The following is a 20426-nucleotide window of genomic DNA, read 5'->3' as shown; positions in this document are numbered from 1 at the left end:
CCCTCTTTCTCTTATTAATTTGTTGTGCATGTGGAAGTATTTCATTTTTGAAAATAAGTAAAAAAATATTTCCCCATCAATTTTATATTAAAAGTTTCACAATTATGCCAAATAAAAGGTTGAGACTAAAATAAATAAATATCATTTAGTTGAAAATAAATAAAAAAAGTGCCTCTACATATCAAAATTTTGATTAAAATGTGATAAATTAAGGCTAAAAGAGTAAAAAAAAAATACATAAAATTGAGTTTTAGGTGTATTGCTAATGATTTTTGAAATTTCAAGCCGCGACGCCCGATACCCGATACGTACCGGTCGATACTACCGATACCGATACTCCGCGATCGATACCGTTACGTTATCCGATACCGTGATTTAGAATTATGGATGGGATGCACCACATGGCATGATACAAAAATGAAACGGATGCAGCAACAAGCTGGTGAAAGGCACGTGTCCCATACACGCGTCAGAAAGCAGGGAGAGGTGTCGACCATGACAAGACTCGCTAAACTATATATATATCTCTGAATTGAGTCAGTGCAAATCTATCTACTATTTCTCACTCACTCACAAAACATTTCAGTTTTTATTAGGACATAGCTGAAGCAACAGTCGAAAATGGCATCCCATGATCAGATGTACAAAACCGGCGAAGCCATGGGCCAGGGCCAGGTAATCTTTATCTATACTTACATAATGTTCATTTTTTTTTTTTTTTTTTTTGATATTTCATTTCAATGACATGTTTTCTTTTCACCATCTTGGACTAGAGCTTAGGAACTAAATCTAATGATGGGGACATTATCAAGTGATGAAATAATCTTAAATTAAGGAGAAAATTACAGTGCTAGTCTCTATATATATTAATAATGTTATATCTATCGGATTTGGGATTACTCTAGCCAGTTATTCAGGAGATTGTTCCCTTTGTCCGGTGACAATTATGGTTGATAAGGGTGTGACAGTCGTAGTTAAAAAGTATCGTTTCCAAAAAATTTAGGCAATCTGGGCGAGCTCAAGTGAATCACTCATTTTATGTCCAGATTTTATCATTTATTATTTTAGTCTCTGCATGGCTACAAAAAATAATTATTAAGTTAGTTGAGGTGAACTTAAAATAAGGCAATTGAAATTACAGTCATTAAAGATGACAGAACCGTCAAAATATAAGAATTATCCGTGTAACTTGATCTACCTAAATATTAACGTCCCATTTTGAAAAAATAATCAATGAAAGAAAACATTTTGTTGATAATGGTGGTTACAAAATTACGCAGGAGAAGACCGGACAGATGACGGAAAACATGAACCAGAAAGCCCAGGAAACAAAGGAAAAGGCCTCGGAAAAGGCCGGTGCTGCCAAGGAAGAAACCTCGGAGACTGCGCAGTCCGCCAAGGACAAGGCCTCCGGAGCGGCACAGGCCACCAAGGAAAAAACGTCGGATAGCGCGCAGTCCGCCAAGGACAAGGCCTCCGAAGCTGCGCAGGCCACCAAGGAGAAGGCGGCAGAGATGGCAGAGTCGGCCAAGGAGACGGGGGAAGCCGGCAAGGACAAAACCAGCGACACCCTGCAGAAGACTGCGGAGCAAGCTATGAACATGGCTGAAGATGCAAAGCATGCTGTCAAACACGCCTTTGGCATGGATGATGATGATGATGACACTCCTACCACCGCCCCCGCCCCCTAGAAGGGACAATAATTAATTAGTTTGGATTCACATCAAAGTTTTTTTTTTTTTTTTTTTTTTTGTTCTTTCTTGTGGTGGTCTGTTTATCGTTTTATGTATGTGTTTGTTTGTTTGTTCGTTTTTTTTTCTTCAAGTTGGCTCATGTTTTGGGGTGGGTTGTTTAAATTTGGTAGAATTGGGTTTTCTTGTTTCTACTACTAATACTTGAGCTGCTAGTTATGAAATGAAATCATGTATTTTGTTTCATTGTTGGCTCAAACTACTTCCAAAAGCGTCTTCTAATAAATACTGCCATCTCAGTTGTATGAATGTTCTTAATGTTTGTTAAATAAATATAAAATTTTATTATAGCATGTTATGTTATATTTTGCATAACAATATGTCATAAATAATATATAATTCTTTTAATTAGCATTTTAATGTGTGTCTTGAGAACATATCGTGACGGTAAAATGTAAGAGGCAGATAGTGAAGAATAAATGTAGTTCAATAAAAATGTAGGAGGCAGGCAGATAGTGAAGAATAAATATAGTTCAATAAATTGTTCTGGAATGAACAAAAATTCATAAAGGTCTGCTCTTGATATTACTTGGTATTTTATCTGTGCGACTAAATAGTTTTGACAGGAAAAGGGAAGCCATACAGTAGAAGAAGACAGATATAGTGTCTCCGTGAATGGTAGGTCAAGAGTGTAGAAACACCGTGGTCACCGAGTTCAAGTTGCCATGGCCACTGAGTTCAAGTCGTGTTTTCACCATCTTAATATGGAAACAAAACTGTTTACAGTAGAGAAAACAGGAAATAACAAAATTCATACATATCATCATAACTCCATGATCAAATAATGAAGCTAGTTCACCTGTGCATCAGACTTGGCATATTATTGCCGTCATCACCAATAATTTCTTGTGTGGCTGGCTATAAAATGGCCATAAACCTGTCCAAAAGTATAACATTGCAGCACTGGTATTAAGAGATGAACAAAAGGCTGCTCAAGAATCCTTCCATTTGTAAATATAACAATGACATTAGCGAAGGTAAATATTGAAAAGCAAAGGCTTCTATCACATCTGGTTACAAAAATTTAGACTTTTGCAGCAAAATTTGACATCATCAATCCTCAAGTGAACACAAAAGAAAAGAAAAATAACCCGGGTGATGGAAATTATCCAGCTTTACAGATGAAACCACCAACAGAGAACGTGACAAGATCAAAAGGGGGAATGCAGCCACAAACTCAGAAGATACCTTGCACAGTTGCACTCTACAATCAGAAATGTCAAATGCATCTTCAAACCACAATGCATACAAATGGGGCTTTCCACCTAAACTTCTGTTTCCACCTGGTCATCGTCAATTCCATGCAAGACAAAACCCGCAAGCATTACTATCCAAGTCACGATACCCAGTCATCTAATTCAATACTTGCAGGAGAGACTGTAGAAGCAGTTGAAATAGATTTTTCATCCACCAATTGTAACGGCCCCATCTTCTAATACCATAACCTGCAAAATTGGGCTGTTATAACTCTACAAGGTCATACAGACCACAGTTCTTTGATTCCATGTGGCCTGTCATTTTTGTCCATCTTTTACGGAGATGTCTTTTTAATGATTTCCAGAAGATACAGATTTCCATAAAGCAAGATGATAAAATGACAAAGCTTTTTGTTGTTGTTGTTTTTTTTTTTAACATCTTTGTTCAAAAGCCATTTCTAAAAGCAAGCTTCATCAAGCATCAGCAAATTTGTGTTTTCTAGATTGCCAATCTATTCTAGAAAAAACACGCATATACAGAAGAAAGGCAATAAGAAAACTTGATTGCTCAAATTGTCAAGCAATCTATCCACAGCTTTTATCAGCCTGGAGCATCATATTTAAATGATTCTGTGAATTTAAACAAAAAACCAGACGCTAATATCATATTTTCCTTGCTGAAACTCACCAAAGTGTCAGCCAGTCAAAAAGACAAACATCATTTCATGGTTCCCGTAGAGCATAAATATTGAAGCAAATACTCATTGGAAGAACATGTTTCTGCCAAATCTTGATGTAATCTGGTAATTGCCTTTTGCAATGATTTTAGAGAAGGAAGCAAATTTCTGGAGTTCTGTTTAATATACTGACCATGAGCTTTACAGAGCTCCTGCAACAAACACCAAGTTTTGACTGAGATGAAAACCTGACTGAGATGAAAGGATAGAGAAGGTTAGCGTTTTGAGAAAAAACCTGACTCCATTGAAGCATAAACTCCAAGTGTGGACAACTATCCAAAAGATCTGCAAATGCTTCAATTAGCCTCTGCAAATATTTGGAAGGAACTGATGAAGCAACAACTGGTATATCTACTGGACTAACAGCAACAATACACTTTTTGATCAGAGTATCTTCGTTTAACCGTAGGCTAAGGGTCAAAGCCCTGCTTGGTTGATCTTCATTTAGTGCTGCATCAACTGCCTGTACGACAAGGTTAACTATAGATGATAACAGACATTTTATAACCAAAATCAACATTTCTATTCACAACGTTGAGTTGTAAATAGATTATATGGGAAATTTATCATCATGAGAGCAAGTCTCTTCCTAGGAGCAATGACATCGCAAAATCTGAAAAACATTGCAATGATATACCTCTGGTGTAACATCTATGTCAAGGTCAGTGGGATCAAAGCTGAAGGATTCGTCTATCGAATAAACTAGAACCCCCTCTGTTGTTGCTGCTGCCCAACTCCTGCCAGTTGGTGCAATTCTCAGGCATTTTGTCCGAATAACAGGCCTTCCACGATTAGGCATGGATCCTGGTAAATCATAACCTAAATTTCTCCGGGTTTGTTTGCTAACACCATCCTCTGCATCACTATTATAATAATCAATTAAATCCAATGGACCAGCATCTGTCATTTTCTTTGAGTTCAAGAAGTCCAGAACTCCATCCAAAGAAAGATTGAGGGTTATTTGAAACCTACGAAGCAGTACCTGAAAAGTGCAGAATTTTCATGCATAAATGAACCTAGTTTGCAACACCAAAAACACAGCATAGTAGAAACTAATTATGTAGGCAAATATTACACATCACAACAAATTGATCAAAGGTATAAATATAGCTAATAAATAAAAGAACAAATAGGTAATAAATGCTCAATGAATAGATTCATTAGAGTTTCTAGCATTAACAGAATTGTCAAGCACACTAAAAGGAATTCTATAATAAGGATAATCCTCTGAAAATCTTCAGGCTTAAGCATTTAACGATATTATCAACCCTTGGTTGTAACCCAAAGAAACTTCTCTCACAAGTCACTTACCACTTCATCTACTCCACACTAAAGTTTGAATGGAAACATATTCCACGCATAGTTTGTGGCATAAAATTTAAGTAAAAATGAAAGCTTGGAATTTCAGCAATGTCATTTTACTAAATGAAATAGGTGAGAACGGTCTAAAAACAGATCAAAACCAAATAAAATGAAAAACAGAACAAAAGAATAAGGTGTTGCAAAGAGGAAGAAAGTTATTTGTAAACATATTAGTCAAGCAAACTAACCTGATCAGCAATGTCATACATACAAATGTATTTACTACTTCCACCAGCCAATATGTAACTCCCATCAGCAGAATAACATAAGGTCGTAAAGTACTTCCCAGCGCTGGAGTTAGCAGCCGACCTACGATCAGTCATAAGACGGCCACCAGCAATGTCTCTACGGCCCTCTATTGTGTACATTAACACGCCATCAATTGTATCCCAGAAATGGATTTGCCCATCTAATGTACTGCAGGCCAATTGCTTTCCATCTGGTCGATAAGCAACTGTAAGAACATCATGTGTGTGGGGAAATGTTTCAACTGCGCCTTTTCCTTCAAAAACATCCCACAAGCGAACAGTTTTGTCCCATGAAGATGAAGCTAAGATGGCCTACATGTAAAACATCATGTTTGTTTAAGCTCCATATCAAGCAAGAAGAACGAATAAAAGAAGAATGACTGTCCCCTGAATGTTCTGTCAACCAGTACATCATAAAAGCCCAAAACAGGGGAGAAGTGATGGTGGGTTTTAGTAACAAAAATTTATTAGAAGTATAAACAAATGAAAACATATTGTTCTACCAAACAGATTAAACACAAGTCAACTCACATTTGTAGGTGAAAACATTAATCCATGAACAGGACCCTCATGACCACTGAGAACATCTAACAGCCTCGCTGTCTTCAACGACCAGACATAAATCTAATACACAAACATACAGAACTACACTGTCAGAAAAAATAAATAACTGCAGGAGAGCAATGTCAAAATCCATACAGAACTAGAAAAATACCTCATATGAATCAAAAGTTCCAGCACAAATCACTTCACCACTCGGATCTGATGCTAAAGAAACAAATTGCTTAGAAGAAGGGGTAGTGAAGGTCCTAAAATTCCGATAGCGGAAAAGATCCCATGCACGAACAGTCCCATCAAGAGATGCACTCAACAGAACATGGTTGCTGGCCATAAAATGGAGTGCAGTGACTGCACTGGTGTGCTCCGAAAATGTCACAAAACAAAAGCCTGAGGAAACAGTCCACACCTATAACAACCAAGTGCTAGAACACCATGAGTTTACCACACAAATTAATACAGTAAATTCCTTGAAACAAACACATGGCTCATCTAACGGAAAGGGTAGAAAAAACTTGTTGAAAAGAAACCTTCATTCTACCATGTATCAACCATGAAAAATAAGTACAACAGAAATAGGGACTAGGTCATGTAAAGCCAGTATATATACATGATGTCTCTTCTACGCACAAATCAGTAGCATAATGTTATGTATGTCATTTTATTAAAACTATTGTTTACTTTATTTTATTATTTATTAGATATTAGTTAGTGGTAGGGGTCATGGGGCAGTGGTTTAGTGGGTAGTTTTCCTACCTTGTAGTATCATGGGTTTAGCGCTAAGCTATGTTACATGGACTCGGGTGCGGGTGTCGAGTGTGGGTACGTATCTAAGGGTCGGACACTTCAAAATTAAAAATTGGAGATACGTGGATATGGATCCAAATTTGGATACGGGTACAGGGATACGTTAAATAGTTATTTTTTTAAATATATTTATTATATGAAGATGAGTTTAAAAAGTTAAAAAATAACAAATTTTGTTAAAAAAATAACCAATAAAATATAAATAATAAATAAAAATTATTTTAGACATAAAATAAATTACATTATATATGATAAAATAAATTATTTTTATTTTAGACATAAAAATTATAATATATTATAATATACAATATTTTTTTGAGTGAATATTATATAATATGAATACTATTATATGTTATTATATAAATATCATTTATAAATAGAAACCAGAGAAAGAGAACGGAAGGAAAGGAAGAGAAGACAGTCAAAGAAGAAAAGAGAGAGAGAGATCAAAAGGGGAATCGAAACCCTAGGGTGGAATCGACTTTGAGATGTTGGTTTTCAAATCTCTTTCAATTCGGTCTAGTTTGCGACTAGGGTTCGCACTTCGATCTTGCTTTGCGACTCAAGTTGCTTCGCAAAGGTGAGTTTCAACCCCCTCTCTCTCTCTCTCTCTCAACAACCCTTCTTCTTTCTCCTCTCATGTCAGCCGTGTTCGAGAAAACCATGCCAAATCCAACACATATCTCACAACCGCATCAGTGTCGTGTCGTGTCGACACGGGTACTCTGCCCTAAACCGGTGAGTCCATGTAACACAGGCGCTAAGAAGCACGAACACTTTTAAGAAGGTGATGTATCCGTGTTGTGTTCGTGTCGGACACCGACACTCTTATGACACGTGTCCGATACTCTTCAAAACGTGTCCTATTTTTTAAATTTTTTTAAGGACCCAAACACTCTTTGGACACTTGAAGGATACACGTATCAATCGCTTAGACACACGTGTCAATTGATTAGACACATGTGAAACTTATTATAAGTTTGAACAAAACAACTTAAGATATAATAATAAAATAAAACACATATAAATTTATAGGAATTAGTGTCATATTGTATTTTTTATTATCTTTAAATGATATATTTATATATACAACATAGAATAAATATATAAAATTATATATTTCATGTGTATCCTCCACGTGTCGTGTCCTGCATTTTTTGAAAATTAATGTGTTGCCATGTTTGTGTCATATCTTTGTCGTGTCACATGTCCGCTATGAAGTATGGACACGCCAAAATGAAAGCTGTGGCGGTATCGGATACGGAGATACACCGAGGACAAGTACGGGACACGACATCTGGCGTGTCCCCTTAATTTAATTTATTTTTTTACAAAGGGACACGGCGGGAGACACGCATGTCCAAATCTGGACATGCCATGGGACACGGTCGGCGAGAAGAGAAGAGTAAACAAAAGAGAAAAGGAGTACAAACCTGATCGGGCCAATCGATCTAGGGCCAATCGACCTCTATGACTTCGATCTATAGGCCCCTTGGACTTCGACGATCCAGAGCCCTTCAACTTCTCAGAGCTCTCTCTCTCGCCTTCGCCTTCTCAGAGCTCTCTCTCTCTCTCTCTCTCGCCTCTCTCCCTCGCGATCAATCGCTCTCTCTTGCTTCTGTCTCCCGTCTTCATCTTCTTTTGTCTCTTCTCTCTCACTTCTGTCTCTCGCTTCTTTTGATTCATATATATATAACACTATTATATAACAACTATATATTATATAATAGTTATTATATAACATATAACACATATTATAAGATAATATATACTATACATATTAATAAAAAAAAAATAAACACAAATATGTAAAATAAAATAAAAAAATTAATTGGAACACATTATTTAAAAAAATATAATAAATAAATAAAATAATTAATGTGTATTAAAATAAAAATATTTATAAAAAAATTAAAAAATTTGCCGTGTTCCCTACCGTGTCCGTGTCCCCATTTTTTAGAAATTCCCGTGTCCCGTGTCCGTGTCCGTATCCGTATCCGTATGCGTGTCCATGTCTGTGTCCGTGCTTCATAGCATGTCCGTGTCCATACTTTTTATGTTTAGTGGGTTGTAGTTTTCTTGTATATAAACCATCGCTATTAATGAAATAGGAGGAGAAGAATATTATCAGAAGTCTTCATTTGTGAAGAACAAGAGGTCAGCTTCTCCTCAATGTGAACCAACAGGAGGACTTTGCCCTCGAAGTGGATCTTTCTCTCCTATTTCTTTTGTTTTTTATTTTTGCTAATTTTGTTAACAAGAAGGTATGTAACACATAATTGTTGCAACTATAAGTAATAACAACACTTGCCCAATTCAGAAAAGGGCTCACAAGCAAACAGGAACTAAATTAAGTCATATTATATGATAATTGTTAAACAATAACAAAACCAAGTTTTATAATTAGCTTATCCTAATTATGGGATTGGTACATAACAATAACATTAATATGTACCATTTTCACAATTATTCAGTAACTAGTTAGAAAATTATATACAAGCACATTAACATTTTCCATTTTCCATTCACCTTGATTTTGTTGTCATCCGCTCCTGTAGCCAAGAACTGTGAATCTGGAGAATATGCAATACAATTCACGTCATAATAATGACCCTGCTGTTTCAAGATGTAACTTTCTGATTTCCATTCCCAAACAAGCAACTGCCCAAGTTTTGCACATCCCAAAGTCAACCAATTCCCAAGATCATTAAAAACAACAGTAGTAATCTTCACTTTCGATACTGACAACAACTGAATGCAAATAAAATCGGGCATCTGATACAGCCCAAACAAGCCATTCGAGAACCCCACAACCACAAGATCAAGCCCCTTATGATAATCGCAAGCGGTCAACTTCGCCGGAGCCTGCATAAAGAAATCCTTCTTCAACAACTCCCATTTCCCAGTATGCAACAAATACCCACATCCTTCAACTAAATTACCATCTACATCACCAAAATTCTTTCTTTTTCTCGTGTCGCTAGCATCATTCAGATTCAGCTTCTGCTCCGGCGTACCCGGGGAAGGTGGTTCTGAATCATCCCCTCCCAATTTATCAAATTTATCATCAGTACCACTATAACTCCAGCTAAAAATAGCGCCATCACGCGATATCGTGTAAGCCCTAGAAACATTATTTGTTTGCTTATCAACACCAAAGAAAGCCCCAACAATTATGTCTCTGTGACCAAGAAACAAGAAAGGTTTGTTAAATCCACTCAATTTCTTCAAACAAAACAGCCTCGCAGTCAAGTCCTTGGATCCAGCGATCACGTAATTGGAGTCCGGACTCCAATCCAAGGCTGTGATCTTATCATCGCAATCCGCGAAAGTCCGAACCAATTCGAAAGGAAAGAATTCCTTTCTAAACCCCGGAGAGCGCCAAATCTGGAGCAATTTTCCGGCGGCGATGGCGATGAAAGAGCCGTCGGGGCTGAAGTTGAGAGCGGCGACGGGTTTCTTGAAGGAGATGCGGTGGAGGACGATGCGGCGGCGGAGGTTGATGAAGAGGCAGCGGGAGTTGTCGTCGACGGCGAGGAGGAAGACGCCGTCGGGAGAGGCGGCGATGCGGGAGATGTTGGAGGAGGATTGGAAAGGTAGGGTTAGGGTTTGGGATTTGATGAGGTCGGTGACGGAGATTCGGTTACCGACGGGTGAGATTAAGAGGGTGTTGTTGATGAGGAGGGTGTTGCCGCCTCTGTAAGGAGCTCCGAGGAGGTTTTGGAACCTGAAATTCATGGTGGTGGAAGACTTACACTCTCAGAATATGCACTGTAAAACCCTCCTAGGCTTGTGTCCTTAAACCCTTAGTGGGTGAGAGAGAGAGAGAGAGAGAGAGGGGGGGGGGGGGGGGGGGGGAATTTGAAAGGGTGTGGTTTGGGTTGGGCCACTTTCTAATTTGGGTTGGTTCAGACCAGACTTGTTAAATGGCCAAGCCTGACCCATGTGCTGGTATAAATGGTGGGTGATTATAGATCAAAAAAATTTCTTTAATGACATTATTTTATGACCATTTTTTTAATTTGTCACTAAAAATGATAATTAGTAATATTTTTTATAATAAATTTTTTAAATATAATTAAAAATTAATAATTAGTGACACTTTAATGAAAATGTCGCTAAAAAATAGGACAGTATGGTAACAATTAAAAGTAAACAAGACTTTTTGATGTACCAAAAAGTCAAGAGGACTTATTGGTATATCCATCTTTCTAATAGGGCTTTTCAATCAGTGCTCCTATATGATTAGGGCTGTGAAAAATTATCGAAATATTTATAAATCAATCCAACCAGATTAGACCTATGATTTGGTTTGGTTTGGTTTGATTTGCTCAAGGTGAGATTCAATTCTAATTCTTAAAATAAGTTAACTCTATATTACAGCTTGATCTGTGATTTTATACTTATAGATCTTCTTTGAAACTAAACCAGACAATTTAAATATATACATTTTGTTCAAATATCTTATCATATATATATATATATATATATAGGTTTTGTTAACCTGTATCCTTATTACACATGTTAAATAAGTTTAAATAGCTTATACACTATTTATTACACTGAATTTCATGCAAGATATCATTTGGGTTTGACTTCTCTCAAGTTGATCATCTCAACTTGAGAGAGAGTTTAGATTTGGTATATCTATTTTGAAATCGATTTCAGTGATTCGAACCATTCACTTTTTATTAGGACTCGTTGAGTAGAATATTCACGTAAAAAATCAAGATGGTCGAACATCAGGAACTATATGTTTGAATGAAATTTGTACTACAAAAAATGGATTGTTATTCTTAAAATTATATTTATCGTCCATTTTTAAAAACAAATGTGGTTCAAACATATAATTACTAATATCTAATCATTTTGATTTTTATATAAATATTCTACTCAACAAGTTCAAGGGTGAACAATTCGAATCACCAAAATCAGATTCAAAATAGACGTTCCAAGCTCAAACGCTCTCTTAAGTTGAAATGACAACTTGAGATAAACTAATCCCTAATCTTTTTAAATTTCTTAACATGTGCTCTAAGTAGGGGTGCAATTTGGCGGGCTCAATCCGAGCAACCCGAACCCAGCCTGGATATTTTAAGGCTTGGACAAAATATTTTCAAATTCAATACGGGTTTGAGCAAAAATTTAGAAGCCCAATTAAATTTGGAAGGGTTTGGATAAAGACGTCAAACAACCTGAGCAACACGAAATCCGAATTATACATATATAGATATATAAAAATATTAAATATACATATAAATTATTAGCCATTACATGATATTAAAGTAATTTAGATTATTAAATCATCTTGAATATATATTATATATACAAATAACATAAAATCTTATTCTTTTTTTTCTTTTCTTTTCTTTTTTTCACTCATAAATTGTAAAGACTACTATAGCGACATATCTCTTGCATTATATAAATTATTTATTTTGATGGTATTAATGATTTTCTATAAATAACAACAAAATAAAATAGAGTCAAATTTTAATAATTTAATAATATAGTTGCAAAAAAAAAAAATGAAATTCATCTATAATTCGGGGAATTCGAGTAACTCGGGCAATTCGGGTTTAAATTGAGTCGGGTTTGGGCAGGCAATCTCAGGTTACGATTCGGGCCTGGACAGGTCTCAACACAACTTAGGCTAGGCTTGGACAACCTCGTAACCCAACCGAACCCGCCCGAGTTGCACCCTTAGCTCTAAGAGCACACATTAATGAAATTCTATATATGTAAGTTGTCACTCTACTTTTGCAAACTTGTTATTGTATAATAGTATGACTATTTTTAAACAATCATCTAAATAATTCTTTAATTGTGAATAGTATTTATAATCATATTGTGAATGGAGATAAGATTTCTAAAAATCGTGATTCTAAGTTGAACCGAATCAAATCATATGTTACCGATTTTGTTCTAAAAATTTCATATTTTAGTTTTGTTTCAAATGTTATACAACCGTTAGTGATGATTTGATTTTTGATTTACTCTTTAATCAAACCATGCTTACTCCTAATAATGATCCACTCATTTATTATTACAAAAAAAAAAGACAATATAGTAAAGGAAAATTATTTTTTTACCACAAATTGCTAGAAAATTAGGTGTTATTTTTCACTTTGGATTGAGAGCAGTTTTGTGAGATGTTAAAATGTTGTTCCACCTTAAGTTTTACCACCTTAGCATACAAATAATTCTATGTATATTAATAATTTAAAAATATAAGAGGTCAAATATAATTAATTGTCAAAAAAAATAATTAATATTTAAATAATCAATGATATTAAGACATGTTAGCTTTTAATAAGAATGTTAGTAAGAGTATAAACAGATCTAACATTACTAATAAATAAAATAAATTGAACACATTAGTCACTTTTAATTTGAAAATTATTATTTAGAGTAGTAAAGTCAAATTTAAAAAATTAAATAATAATAAATAGGGTAAAGCACCAATAAATCCCAAAATATAATCTTGTGAACGGTTTAGTTCTCCTTTTTTTCTTATAAACCCAAAGGTCTCATTAAAGTGAAAATTACATAAAAATGTAGTCACTTACATGTTTGAGTTTAATTTTTTAGGAATAAAAGTGATTTTCTTAAAATGTAAAATTACACATTTGGACAATTTGCACTATAGAAGTTTTGGATTTTCCCTCATTCTAGAACAAAATCACACATTACGAACAAAAACCTAAACTCTAGTGTAACACTCCAATAAAGTAACACTTCAATGTAACACACTAAAAAACTCATTGGTGTACTTTTTCCAAACGTAACAACGTATCACTCAAAAAAAAATTCTTTGGTGTACTTTTTCCAAACGTAACTCTCCAATGTAAAAATATATATATTCTTAGTATATTTTTCCCAAACGTAATATTTCAATCAGTGTAATCCCAAACGTAATACTCCAATGTAACACACAAAAACACTAAAAAAACTCTTCAGTGTACTTTTTTCAAATGTAACACTCACAGTTTGAAATTATACATTTGTTCAAAACTTACTACGGATATTTGTACTCCTTTTGAAATGGTTTGAAAAATCTCACATTTTTTTTTTTAAATGTTACATTGGAATGTTATGTTTAGGAAAAGTACACTAAGAAGTTTTTTTTTTTTTTTTTTTTTTGTTACATTAGAGCGTTACGTTTGGGAAAAGTACATCAAAGAGTTTTTTTGTGTGTTACATTAAAGTGTTACACTAAGGAAGTTTTTTAGAATGTTATATTGAAGTGTTACGTCTGGAAAAGTATACTAATGAGTTTTTTTGTATGTTACATTAGAATATTACATTAAGGAGTTTTTGTGTGTTACATTAGAGTGTTACATTAAGGAGTTTTTTTAGAATATTATATTAGAGTGTTATATTTGGAAAAAGTACATCAAGAAGTTTTTTTGTATGTTATATTAGAGTATTACACTAAGGAATTTTTGTGTGTTAAATTAGAATGTTACGTTAAGGAGTTTTTTTGTGTGTTATATTAGAGTGTTATGTTTGGAAAAAAATACACTAAGAAATTTTTTTGTGTGTTACAATAAAAAAAAAAATTATGTGTTAATTTAGAGTGTTACACTAAGGAATTTTTTTAGAGTGTTATATTGGAGTGTTACGTTGGGGAAAAGTACAATAAGGAATTTTTTTTATGTCAATGTTACAATAGGGACAAACAGAACAAAAAGGAACGAACACTACACCAATAACACCACAAACGAGGTAACATTATCCATTTATAAATCACTCTACTAAATTACCACCAAAAAAAAAAAAAAAAAAAAAAAAAACAGAAACGTAAAAACTAACCTTACCTACGCACACCCAACATTAGAAAAAAATCAAACAAAATCACACACAAGGGCAAACAAGTAAACTTTCAAACCCCAAATCAAAGAAATACAACATACCCAAAATAAAAAGGACTAACTTCTAGGACTAAATGGAATAACTTTTCTCCAAATGGGATTTATGAGTAATTTTTCCCAATAAATAATGATAATTACATAAAAATTCTCAAAATTTGAACGGTATAACAAAATAAATCCTAAGTTTTTAATTTTATCAATTTAAATCATAATTTTTTTATTTGTTTTCAATATAAATCATTTGCCTGTTTTTGTTAAGTAAAACTAACAAAAAAAAATGATATTTTAATTATTAAACTCAATGTACATGTACATTAAATGACTAAAATAATATTTTTCATTGAATTTAATGACTAAAATACCCATTTTCCATCCATTTTACTTAACAGAAATAGATAAATTGTTTAAATTGAAAACAAATTAAAAGTTAGAGCTTAAATAAACAAAATTAAAAACTCAGTATTTATTTTGTTAGAAGGCTAAAACCCTGACGTTACTAATTATAAGTTTTAGTAACAATTTAAAAAAGCGTCACAAAAAAAGTTACTAATTTTTAACTTTCAATAACAGTTTAAAAAATTTGTCATAGGAAAACATTATTGATTATAAGTTTTAGCCACATTTATAAAAATCGTGATTAAAAAAAAAAAGACACTAATTATCAATTTTTAGTGACATGTATAAAAAATCGTTATAAAAAATTATTTTTAGCGACGATTTTACTAAGATTAATTTTCAATAAAATTTAATAATGAGTATTAAGTTCAACTATTAAAATCTATTGATAATTTATCCACAAAGGAACTCATGTATAGTTCCATGCTTGCTTCTTGTGGGTATTGATCACTGTCTTAAAAATCTGATTGAAATGGCCTCTTTATTTTTGAAAAACATTTTCACCATTTTGAACACGGGCTTTACTCAAATTTTAATATTAAACAATGCCTCAAATCACTTATTAGTATTTGTCAAATTTTAACATCATCTGCTGTTGATTTCTAACAGTTGATGACATTTTTCCACTTGAATTCCATTGCAAAGCCTGACCTGTTAAAGATCAAATGATGGTACATTTAAACAAATGGAAGGGCGTTCAAGTACCAAATGCTCGAATTCATAGTCAATAACACCACACACACTCAGAGATCTGGATATAAAGGAGGCCACAGCCCTCTATATTGATTATTCAAAAAAGCAAATACAAAATGTTCATTTCAGCCAAAACAAATACCATTTCTAGATGCCTACGAGCCAATGGAAAATGAACATATCCAAAACTTATTACAATACAGACGATCAGACAAAACGGGAATTAGAAAGGTTTATTTTACCTATACCATATACCTTTCATCCCACAATCATTATCTATATGCTTTTTTTTCTTCTTTTCTTTTTAAATTTCTGTTATTTCTTTCCCCGTTCTTCGCCCTTACTTGCTTTCATGCCTTGATTATGATTTATGAGCGAAATCCTTCAAGCCCCAACCTCCCATTTAGCCAATGACAGACTTCATTCATCTCTTTAGGGACCGTGTAATGACCAAGCCTGCAAAATCAAAACCAAGATTAAGTAAATTGGCTTTGTGATCCTTCAAAGTATATGTATCTATGTATATATATCAGTTTCGATAGTTCTAGCAGAAAGATCAGTCAGATACCCATCATAGCTTTTGAATGTAAGGTATCGAAATCCAGCTAAGCCCATGAAGTGCGTGGACTTCTCCCCAAATTTATGAGGGACTACATCATCACCTGCATTGAGTAAAAACAAGGTAAAAACGTTTACAACTACAGAACTTTGCATGCCCTCAAGAGATAATAGTGGAAAATAGCAGGTTTGTGAAAATATTCTCAATATCATATAGAATCGATGAACTTGAACACCAGTAAGAGAATGTACTTCTCTCCTCCTTTGTTTTTCCTTTTTGGAATGGGAAACTAGGTTCCTGGTGCTATAGATCATTACCATAAAGCTTCTAGAGTGAACTATGTCTAAAATACTAGAATCACGAATCAAAGAACGGAGGTTTAAAAGCAACTATTTGCAGGATTTCTTATGATTTTGATGCGTACGAGAAAACAACTTGTACAAAAGCAAGCAAGCTTGGATGTCACTGTCTAAAATGTAAAATACATACATGTTCCATGACAGAGCAAAATGGGCAAAGATGCAGCACGCCTTGTAGCCTCATGTGACGATTCAATCTTGTTCCTCAAGATCCTGCACAAACTAGCTGTTAACTGATATGCATGGAAATATACAAGCACCGTGTGCAGTACACTAGACTTGCTAAATCATGACGTAAAAATATACGAGTTAGTCATTCTCAGCATAGACAACAATAATATATATAAAAAAAATAAAGAGAGAGAGAGAGAGAGAAAGTGCAGTAAGATTTGATAGAAGAGAGTATTGCATTCGTACCTTGAACCAGGAAGCCAACCGCTCAGACCAACAATAACCCTTAAGTTAATTGGGTAAGGGTTCCCATTTGCATATTTTCCTTGAGCAAAACAAGTTGCGGAGTAGAGGGCAGTTGCAGCACCCATACTGAAGCCCCCTACACCAAGTTTAACTGAAAAAAAAAAAATTAAAAAAAAAATGGTGGACCATAAGGTGACTTTAATCAAACCAATCAGTTAGAGAGGCCTAAGCAACAACAGTTCAAAACAGGATAGTCTTCAATTATAACATGCTAAAGTAACTTGGACATCGTGAAAGATAAAAGAACAACGTATATAAGTTATGTTACGTAAGACCTATAATCGAAGAAGTAACAAGGGAGAATCTTACTATCAGAAGGCTCTGGCGACAACAAATTTGCAATATGTGCTACTGAAACATCTAAACCTTCGAAATCATCTGGACTGTCTTCTGAAAGTTCTCCAACGTCAAACCCTGATATGAACCGCAAAAGGCACTTTAGAAAATTTTATCATTTATCACATCATTAAAAGATATCAAGCTTTAACCTTACATGCAGTGCAAGGGAATCCACCAAGCACAGCCACCGGGCGAGTAGGAGCTGTTGGGCATATCCACTTAATCTGCATCATAGAATTTCATCATTAACAAAGTTAAGTATAAGAATATAAGAATTATTCTTATATGGTTAAGGGTCTACATAGTATTCACATTAGCATAAAGTTCATTGAAAAAAAAGAAAAAGAAAAAGGGATACACATCCTCACATTTGGAAGAGGAAGCGTTTCCAAGAGTTGGGACCAGCTGCAATAACAAACACAGCACAGAATGAGGAGTTGTGTCTCTTTACATAAAACTATAAATTTTTTGAGCAGGTTAGTAACAGATAATCAATCTGCAAATATCTTTCTTAGGAGTTAAACGATGATAATTCAACAAATCAAAGAAATAGACACTTTATCATGGTAAACACTTAGGCCATGTTTGATTCACAAGACTAATAGTGAGGTATTAATAATCCTATCAAATTAATGTGGTATTTACTATCCAATTGGATTAATAGGATAAATTATCCATTGGATTAATATTCTCACCCCTACCCCATTATTAATAATCCTACAAATTCGTTGGATTAATTATCCATTGGATTAATAATTCTAAACCAAAATGTTAAAACAAACGTAGGATAATTGGGCCCACGAATTAATAATCCCAATCCCATGCTCTAATCGAACCAATCAAACATGCCCTTAAATACTTGTTTAACTATTATTGGGACCACAATAGCTAAGTGAAAGTCGAATCCCAATTGATGAAATCATTAAGAAAACATGAAAAGTTGCAGGAATGCAACCAATTTTTCCTTGAATTAGGGGTGTGTGCTCGATATGCCACAGAGTAGGACTTACAAAAAGAATTTAATAAGGCCATGTTTACTTCCATTTGTTTGAATATTCTCTGTGAAAGGTTACTACTAGCTGTTTGCTCAGCAGGCAAGAGAACCAAATTAGTGAACTCAAGACATGAAACAAGACATGACATGAAAGCACAAAGAACTCAAGTTTTATATAATTTCAAGGTTCACAGTGAAAAGTGAGAGAGTGGAATCACAATTATTTAATATTAGACATATATATCCTTATTAAAGAACATGACAAGATATTAATATTTTGTCAACCATCTCACATTTTCTTTTGTTTTTGAACAAAAAGTCCACCCTTTCATTACAAAGGCATATGTCTAGCATAAAATAAAGAATAGACAGTTGGTCAGATCTCCTACTGTCAATATCAGAAAGTTCACAAAAACTACAAGCAACAGGCTCACTGTATCAATAAAATCAATCTAGATCATCATCAATATCTCCAGACTCCTGGGGGAAAAAGGCCTCGTTTGGGAACAGGCTAATTTAGTAATTTTTTGACTATTTGGCTAAAATATGAGCTAAAAAAAACTAGAATGTTTGGGATGACTTTTTGGCTAATTACGAAAAGATGTGCAAAAAATAGAGAGAAAAGAGAATCTTTGACTTTTTTGTATAGGTTGTTGACTTTTTGGCTAATTTAGTAACTTTTTAACTTTTTAGCTAAAACAGAGCCTTTCCAAACGAGGCCGAGTGTATTGACAGTTTTTGAGTTTGTTGAACAAGGTTCTCTGCTCGCGGTATACTATTTTTCCATTTCAAAGCCTTAAGTTTTAATCACAAGGATGCTAAAGAACATCTATAAAGATACCCGAAATTATATTTAAGTGTGGAGAAGTAGTAATTCTACCTTGAGCCATTATCACCAAGGCCATGCAACCAGACAATTGTAGCCTGATGTTTCCCTTTTGGCTTCACCACATATGTCCTTCCGAATTCGACTGTCCTCCTAGTTGTTGTTCTACTACCTGATTGTCATGGTGACCAAGTCATTGCTCCAAAATCAAACAAGTTTGAACTAAAGAAACATAAATACGTAAACGCTGAAAAAATAAAATAAAAATCATCATCCCCATCTATAATTGACCCCAATCTTTATTATACCAGAAAACCCACTTCAACATGAATTAAATAAAAGATCAAAAACAACCAATCATAATAAGGACCAGATAAAACTGACCAGAACCCATTGAAGGAGTTGAACGACTCATTATTGTTCTACAGCTAGACCCCCTATTGTTTGCAATGAGAATAAAGAGCACTGCAATGAAGAAAACAAGATTGTAATCTCTATTTATACCCAAATGGTTAGTTTTAAAATGAAATAAATCAAGTGAATATGTATGAACTAGCTGCACATTGTGCCTAAAACCACACTAAAACCCTAAAAAGAGAGCATCCATCATGAAAAGGAAGGGTAAAGATAATGAAAAAAGCAGGAAATCTTTGTATGAGAAACAGAGAGAATCAAAACAGAAAAATTCACAGAGCACATTCAGGCATACCCGAGCCGTCCAACTGTGCCTTTGGAGAGCTCTAGAGGGAATCTATACTGCTAGGCATGGCTGAAAATAAAGTAATCCATAGAATGCAACTTCTTGATGGAACCAAGAAAGAATAAACCCAATTTTGTGAAAGGTGGTGAAAAAAAAAAATCAAGAAAAATCTATGTTTTCAATCATTTGTTTATGTATTTCAGTTGATTGATGGATACCCATTAACTTGAAAGTGAAGTTCAGCTCAGCTGTCGAATTTATCATCATTTAGATACTCATTATAATCCGACGAATATGGGAATTGAGAGGGTAATTTTGGTAAAAATTGGGCCGAGCTATGAGATGGACTTTATGGCCTAAAGTATGGACGGGGTAAAAAGGGCCGAGAAGTTACTCCGGCCCAAGAGAGATAAAGTTACTCCGGCCGAAAGAGATGAAGTTACTTCGGCTCAAGAATTGTAAAGCTACTTCGATCCGGGCAATTTGGAGCTAGGCCGGTCTCAGAGTTAGTCCGGTCATGATGTATTCTGAATAAATTGGTCTAGCGGTA

At 34.4% G+C, this 20426-nt stretch overlaps 3 protein-coding genes across 4 annotated transcripts; 1 reads left to right on the top strand and 2 right to left on the bottom strand.

The window, feature by feature from the left end:
* The first annotated feature begins 542 nt into the window (after positions 1-542).
* Positions 543-2044, top strand: LOC114309199 (uncharacterized). Its single transcript, XM_028254891.2, has 2 exons — positions 543-675; positions 1281-2044. Exons 1-2 carry the CDS (start codon positions 622-624, stop codon positions 1689-1691), a joined length of 465 nt encoding a protein of 154 aa, XP_028110692.2. The 5' UTR covers positions 543-621; the 3' UTR covers positions 1692-2044.
* A 624-nt stretch (positions 2045-2668) lies between these two features.
* Positions 2669-10547, bottom strand: PWP2 (periodic tryptophan protein 2). Its single transcript, XM_028254890.2, has 8 exons — positions 9189-10547; positions 6010-6261; positions 5826-5918; positions 5235-5606; positions 4322-4666; positions 3920-4147; positions 3636-3836; positions 2669-3196 (listed from the first exon to the last, which is right to left on the bottom strand). Exons 1-7 carry the CDS (start codon positions 10395-10397, stop codon positions 3666-3668), a joined length of 2670 nt encoding a protein of 889 aa, XP_028110691.2. The 5' UTR covers positions 10398-10547; the 3' UTR covers positions 2669-3196; positions 3636-3665.
* A 5134-nt stretch (positions 10548-15681) lies between these two features.
* LOC114309183 (alpha/beta-Hydrolases superfamily protein) lies at positions 15682-19945 on the bottom strand. Of its 2 annotated transcripts, XM_028254876.2 has the most exons (10): positions 19886-19945; positions 19561-19641; positions 19231-19348; positions 17725-17761; positions 17511-17580; positions 17327-17431; positions 16958-17108; positions 16671-16753; positions 16191-16284; positions 15682-16078 (listed from the first exon to the last, which is right to left on the bottom strand). In XM_028254876.2, exons 2-10 carry the CDS (start codon positions 19589-19591, stop codon positions 15991-15993), a joined length of 777 nt encoding a protein of 258 aa, XP_028110677.1. In that variant the 5' UTR covers positions 19592-19641; positions 19886-19945; the 3' UTR covers positions 15682-15990. The 2 variants fall into 2 exon arrangements, with proteins under 2 accessions (XP_028110677.1, XP_082722150.1); XM_082866024.1 differs by lacking the exon at positions 19886-19945 and having other exon boundaries at positions 19561-19786.
* Between the last annotated feature and the right edge of the window lie 481 nt (positions 19946-20426).

This window comes from Camellia sinensis, chromosome 4, assembly GCF_055761805.1.
Source record: "Camellia sinensis isolate YWXY chromosome 4, ASM5576180v1, whole genome shotgun sequence".
Taxonomy (NCBI): domain Eukaryota; kingdom Viridiplantae; phylum Streptophyta; class Magnoliopsida; order Ericales; family Theaceae; genus Camellia; species Camellia sinensis.
Note: the sequence above shows the minus strand (reverse complement) of the source record. Positions and strands in the feature narration are given on the sequence as shown.

Excerpts from the sequence above, each read along its gene's own strand:
- LOC114309183 (XM_028254876.2), bottom strand. The coding sequence starts at position 19,591 with ATGAGTCGTTCAACTCCTTCAATGGGTTCTG. Across the intron at positions 17,109-17,326 it reads GTCGCCAGAGCCTTCTGATA|TTAAACTTGGTGTAGGGGGC; the intron begins GTAAGATTCTCC and ends TTTTTTTTTCAG. Across the intron at positions 16,285-16,670 it reads TTTGCTCTGTCATGGAACAT|GTGATGATGTAGTCCCTCAT; the intron begins GTATGTATTTTA and ends TACTCAATGCAG.
- PWP2 (XM_028254890.2), bottom strand. The coding sequence starts at position 10,397 with ATGAATTTCAGGTTCCAAAACCTCCTCGGAGCTCCTTACAGAGGCGGC. Across the intron at positions 5,919-6,009 it reads GAACTTTTGATTCATATGAG|ATTTATGTCTGGTCGTTGAA; the intron begins GTATTTTTCTAG and ends TTTGTGTATTAG. Across the intron at positions 3,837-3,919 it reads TTATGCTTCAATGGAGTCAG|GAGCTCTGTAAAGCTCATGG; the intron begins GTTTTTTCTCAA and ends TGTTTGTTGCAG.
- LOC114309199 (XM_028254891.2), top strand. The coding sequence starts at position 622 with ATGGCATCCCATGATCAGATGTACAAAACCGGCGAAGCCATGGGCCAG. Across the intron at positions 676-1,280 it reads AAGCCATGGGCCAGGGCCAG|GAGAAGACCGGACAGATGAC; the intron begins GTAATCTTTATC and ends AAAATTACGCAG.